Consider the following 6,350-nt stretch of genomic DNA (forward strand, 5'->3'; position numbering starts at 1 on the left):
TTTTTTTTTTTTTTTTTTTTTTTTTTTTTTTTTTTTTTTTTTTTTTTTTTTTTTTTTTTTTTTTTTTAGATTTTAGAATTTTGGGCTTATATGGAATGGCTTTTTTAAATGGTTGATATAAATATCTATTATTGGAGAAAATCGTTTAAAAAGTTAATTTTACATTGTAAAATTAAATTATGAGCATGAATAGGGAATAAAATTATCCTTCAAAATCACATTAAATTTAATTAATAAAATATTGAAGGTTTGGTTTAGGAAAATGTACTTAAAAAATGTGGTAGCTTTTTATTTATTTATTATTGTTAATTGATTTTATTTTATTCCATTTAATATAATATTGAATGTTTATTGAAAGGGGAAAGGCTATGCTCTGCTTGCAGGGATATACTTGTCAATTCTGAAAAGTTTTCGATGACCCGTTCTTTTTTATTAGTTTAACATATTTATAAATACGTTTAGTCTTTTTTTTAAAACTCTTCGAGTCTTTTTTTATTTGTTTTTCGACTTTTGTTATTAAATTGAAGATGCGTAGGGCATATTTTGATTATCCTTTGAACCGACTTGAAATTTCGATTGAATTGGATTAGTAATTCAAGCAACTTGAATAGAGTTCATAACCCAATCCTCTTATTTCCGACTTGAAATTTCGATTGAATTGGATTAGTAATTCAAGCAACTTGAATAGAGTTCATAACCCAATCCTCTTATTTTTGGGTTGAGTCGAACATCAGTTACTAACGTTAAATCAACCCACAACTCAACCCGAATTTTTAGAAACAAAAAAACTCAACCCAACTCAAAATATCTACATACCCAGTACGTGTTGGTATCGATCGCCGGTGAACTCGCTACACACATAGGCCTTGACACCCTCATCTGGTATAGATATATATATTTATACATATATAACAACTGATCTGTTACCATACTCTAATATCTTGATATGATCAGCTGCATTGAGCTTCTACAATTTGTTATCCTCATTATGCAAAAAGATAGTAGGCTGACCTTACCAATGGTTCGTACGGTCGAGTAATCCAGGTTCCCGTTACATGTCTTCAGCATCATATGGCTTAGCCGTACGAGACCTAAGATCAAACCATCACCTGGGAATAGACATGTGTCTTTTCTTCTATATCGATATCAATCACCTTAAAGTGCATACATCCGTTTGTATTCGTTATTCAACAACTCTGATTCTGATGCAACCATAGACATGGAATAAGAACGAGATCGGCTCTCGCCTCGTTGTATACTTCTCAATCTAGCCTCTTCCATCCTGTGTTGAATGACACAATAGCACATCGAGCCAATCGTTGTAAGCATTATCGTGCTACCGATCACGGTTGCACATATGGCAAGCCATTTGTGGTTTGATCCAACAACCACATAAGTGATTGAAATGAAGGCAACAGAAATGAAGAGACAAGCCAACCACATGAGCTTGTTAATCACAAAAACAAGCTGTCTCTTTGCCTTCTGTTCAATCACAACTACAGATGTCTGAACAACTACAACCGCCAGGGATATGAACAACGCCAAACTGTCGGAAACCATAAAAATGATGAAAGCTGCATTTGTAGCGATATGCGCTTGTCCGAGACTAAAACCCTTTGTGTCCTGCTCAACGAACTGGCCGGGGACGGTGAATATGGCAGCAAAAGCAACAGTAGCAATGAGAACAGCCACGACAGTTGCGGAGTTTATAGCATTGTTGAGGCCGCTTATGTGAAGTTTCTTTAATCTTTTTGCAATTCTCTGAACTCGAACGCCAGTCTGGCGGGTCTGCTGTAGTTGGGATTCGACATCGTGCTTTATGTCACAAACCGTTTGCTTAAGTTGCTTGGCTGCACTTGGGGGTTTCCCCTGGTCTTTGGAATTGACTGCCCCTGCTTCCTTCAAGATGGTTACAAGTTCTGAAGATCCAAATTTTTCAGCAATGTCAAGTGGGGTCTCTCCATTCTTGTTGTTGGAATTGATGTTGATACCATTGACAGATAATAAGCAATGAACATTCTGCAAAGATATGAAGATCTCAAAATAAGACCAAGACCGAGTACGAGAATCAAACATCGAAACTGAACTTTTTCTTCGATTTGGACATAAAATCGACATCAGCATTAAAACTTGATATAGAAAAGATCGAAAACGAAAATTTCCTGATTTTTCTCTTCTTCCTATGCACTAGCTAAGAATCTGAGACCTTTTCTAGATAATCGTTTGCGGCAGACATTTAAGAGTTCAAGGATACGGTTGACAGTCCAGCATATAAGATTTGGTGGCGATTGTCGAGCTCCCTATGAGTTATTTGAGTATTTCGCTTGGCCATAATATGGGAGCCTATGTCAAAAAGATCATAGGAAACAAAGCATCTTTGTTCTGGAAAGAAGGCGTTGAGGGGAAGCTCGAAAGGGAAAGCCCAGAGGAAGCCCGAAAGATGCTACGTTTATTTTGTTCATGTTCCAGAATAAAGACGATAATATCTACGCGTAACATTGAGGGAAAGGCCGAAAAGGAAAGATGAAAGAAGACAATATCTACTAGCGGTGGGCTTGAGCCAGAAATCTGAAAACGATTGTCCTCACGTGGTCAATTGTGGAAAGAAATGAACATGGGAAGTCTTGGTAGGAACTTACTAACTCGTAATGCCAACTCTCGAACGATAATGGGAGAACAAACTGGGAGTTTCAAATAAGGTTAGGTTCTTTTCTTGGCAGGTAGTGGCCCGATACTTTAGATATCGTACAAGGTTCGCTACTCTCAGGTTCAGTCCAAACCGGGAGGGTCGACTTTTTGTCATTTTCAATCTTCAAACGTGGTAAATATCCATACCAAATCAAACAAATCAAAGAAAAATTTGCATCTATCGAATACTTTTTGCAGGCTATGAACACGAACAAAATAAATTATTTATAATACCTCGGTACGTCTCTTGGATACAGCAATATGTAATGCAGTATTTCCCTTGTTATCTTCCAGTGTCAAAACCGAAGGATCAGGCCTTAGTAACTCCATCACAATCCTCTCGTTCTGCCCTTTTACAGCCATGTGCAGCGGGGTTTGGCCCTTCTTGTCAGTTCGGAAACCGAGGCTCGGGTCCTTGCTTACCAATAATTTTACTACTTCAACATGGCCCATTCTGGCAGCCGAATGAAGGACAGTCTTACCATTGTTTCGAGCTATTTTAGTAAGTTCCGAGTCTGCTTCAAGAAGAAGATTTACCACATCAATGTGCCCTTGCATAGCCGCCGTGTGCAAAGCGGTCGAGTTCACCGAGTCTGTGGTCATAGCCAAGTTGGGGAATACTTCGAGAAGTTCTTGCAATACCTCTGCAACATTTGTTAAGACAAAACGATATCAAGAACAGACGAAAACAACACAGAAGGCTGATATCACCGAGCAATCCGATATTCAAGATTACGCCTTATATCGAAATATTCAAATTACATCTAATCCAACTTACATAGGACGTTTGAAGTCAATAATCCTTACATATTTACATAATTAAAATAACAAGCTTTGATAAACTTCACTTACGAAATGAATGACTTTAGCAATATATATCTCTTTGAATGCCCAAATTCAAAAGTAAGTGAATAAATAAGTTTGACATATGTTCATGAGAAAAGTCAAAGAGATGCGTGAGATACTTTACTCCTAACCCCACAAGATTCTGAAACAGAGTTTAACCCGAGTCTAGATTAAGAAGGGTGATCAGTCTTTTCTTTCTATGTGTAACTAGAGTGTAGCACCTCTCTTTACGGGTCACCACAGATGTAACAAAAAGTCGAATTCTAACTCGTATTCAATTCATTCAACTAATTTCGATACGTAATCTATTATGCTCAACAAGTATGTGAACGTGTTACTCAGACTAAGGTGTTCGTGCTTTATAGATCTCTTCAACAATCATTATCGAGATGCAAGTCTACAATAAAAGGTCAGCTATCCTACATAAACAGACATTTATTAAGCAATTGATATTAAAGTCATGATCATTAAGAACATGATATCATATGATTGAATGTGATATCTACTTGCAACAGACGAATACAATAGACATTCTTACTGAGATGGCCGTGCTTCGCTGCAACGTGGAAGGCATCGAATCCATTTCTAGCAGCCATAAAAGCAGTCTCAAGGTCCAAATATTTCAACATCTCTGCAACAACGAAGTCATGTCCATTTTCAGCGGCTGCATAAAGCGGAGTCTCGCCTTCGAGATTTTGCTTCGACATTAAACCATTTGACTCATTTCTATCATTACAATTCTGAAGAATCTCTTTGATTCTTGATAAATTTCCACTTCTTGCTGCTAAGTGAAGTGGAGAATCGCCACGTTTCCCAGGCGATTCCCTCGTCTTCTTCCTCTCGCCTCCCATGAAACTCAGCTGCCTCTCCATCACCATACGAAAGCTCTTCTGCTTCTCCATGAACCCTCTAAAGCTTTTCTGCTTCTCCATAACTACACGAGTGCTTGGCTGCTTCTCTAACGATATCTCTTTCGAACTATTCTCCATGATCATATTCAGAAGAACATCGAGCAACTAAGATTACAATAAATCTGAACTAAACCACCGATCGATTCTCAATTACTTGAAACCACGATTCTCAGATCGATTAACTTAGGAACCAATAGAAGAAAATCAACAATCCATGAAACCAAATAGCTCAAGAACACGAAAACAGAGCAAAATCAAACACCTATATCTCGGGCGGGAGGTTCCAACCCCAAAATCCGTATCAATAAACGAAACCCAGATAGAGAAATCAACAAAAACAGAGCAAAATCCACCAAATAAACGAAACCCAGATGAAAAAAAGCAAGAAAAAGTCAGATAATGGTTCGATGTAGGGGAAAAACGTTACCAACCCAACAGCGAGGATGAAAAATGAAAGCAGGAGAGAGAGAAGAAGAGGGTTTGTTCTTGTGTGTGTGTGTTTTTTTAATGGAATCGAATAATCCAAAGAGTAAAAGAGAAAAAGAAAAAGGGGGAGAAAGAGAGATGATTAATGGAGTAAAAACATATGAACAAACATCCAAAAACGCACTACAGAGTGACCACCACAATCGCAGCCACCATTGCTACACGTATCACTCTCTCTCTCTCCTGCTGGTGTGGTACTGTAGCGTCAATTTGGTGACCCAAACACGCTCTCTTTCGCAGCGGAATTGAATTCATGGGAAGGCAACTTATCATGATCTTTATAGCCATGTTTTTAAGTAAGTTTTCTTGTTTTTCTTATGTGCCTAACAATTTTGATGAGTGTGTTTGTAGCTAGTTTTGATCTACGTATGGTTTTTGTTAAGAATTGTGATCAATAATGAACTGTAGGTCCCTAATATACACATAGTTTAATGCACTAGAGAATTTAAAGCTAGTAATAATTAAAGAAGACCAAATTTCGAAAGGCACTAATATAAGTCAAATATGCACTCTCGAACGTAAATTTTTTGGATCTCTATTTTGAGGTAGAGTGAAGATTAAGTATCGATTTCCATCAACTTTTGAAATACTAATCGATCTTTTATATCGAAAAATATGAATCTGGGTATTTCGATAATAAAGTCACAAAGACGAAACACATGACGAATGAGTAAGAAGTTTGTATCTCTCATCTGTTCACCAATGATTGACACAAAGAATAGTAGCTCACCATTAATGAACTCAAGCTTCAAAAGCACTTCAACTACAAACTCCTTTAAAGCTAGTCGAGTTAAAAAAATATCCGTATTAGTTTGGGAAGAAAACGATAATATTTTATTTTAAAAATACTTTTAAACTTTAAAAAGTTTCATTAATACTCTTTACCATCGGTTTAAAAAAAGTTTAAAAAAATTCTTATCGTAAATAATATGAACAGAAATCGTCTATCCACATTTCATAGATTATCTCCAAACTTTGTAATGTTATTTTTGAAAGTTCATAGTATTTTTGAAACGTGTTCGTAATGCTAAAATTATTTTTGCAATTTTTTAAAAAGTTAAAAGGGTATTAGTGAAAAATACTTTTGAAATTCTTTTAAAAAATAATTTTTTTAATATTTTTGGTTTTTTATTTTTTATTTTTTATTAAGTTTAGTGGAATTATTGAGTCTTTTAAAAATGGAAGGGTAAATATAAATATTATTTATATAAGGGATAGCATGTGAAATTATTAAAATATTATGTCGGTTTAATTATTGATATTGTATTTTTAAAGAAAAAAAAGTATTTATTTAATAAAAATGAATTTTCTTTTTACAATTCAATTATTTATTGAATAGAAGAATTATCAAATACCATAATTATTAAATCTCATGAGTTCTTTTTTTTTTTTTTTTTTTTTTTTTTTTTTTTTAAAAAA

General features: G+C 35.4%; 1 protein-coding gene across 1 annotated transcript; it reads right to left on the reverse strand.

Moving 5' to 3' along the window:
- Window positions 1–965: 965 nt before the first annotated feature.
- On the reverse strand, window positions 966–4,955 carry LOC111486645 (ankyrin repeat-containing protein At5g02620-like). The gene is made up of 3 exons (XM_023133840.1): window positions 4,073–4,955; window positions 2,923–3,332; window positions 966–2,019 (listed from the first exon to the last, which is right to left on the reverse strand). Exons 1-3 carry the CDS (start codon window positions 4,527–4,529, stop codon window positions 1,156–1,158), a joined length of 1,731 nt encoding a protein of 576 aa, XP_022989608.1. The 5' UTR covers window positions 4,530–4,955; the 3' UTR covers window positions 966–1,155.
- Between the last annotated feature and the right edge of the window lie 1,395 nt (window positions 4,956–6,350).

The sequence above is a fragment of the Cucurbita maxima genome, unplaced genomic scaffold (genome assembly GCF_002738345.1).
Source record: "Cucurbita maxima cultivar Rimu unplaced genomic scaffold, Cmax_1.0 Cma_Scf00011, whole genome shotgun sequence".
In the NCBI taxonomy this organism is placed as follows: domain Eukaryota; kingdom Viridiplantae; phylum Streptophyta; class Magnoliopsida; order Cucurbitales; family Cucurbitaceae; genus Cucurbita; species Cucurbita maxima.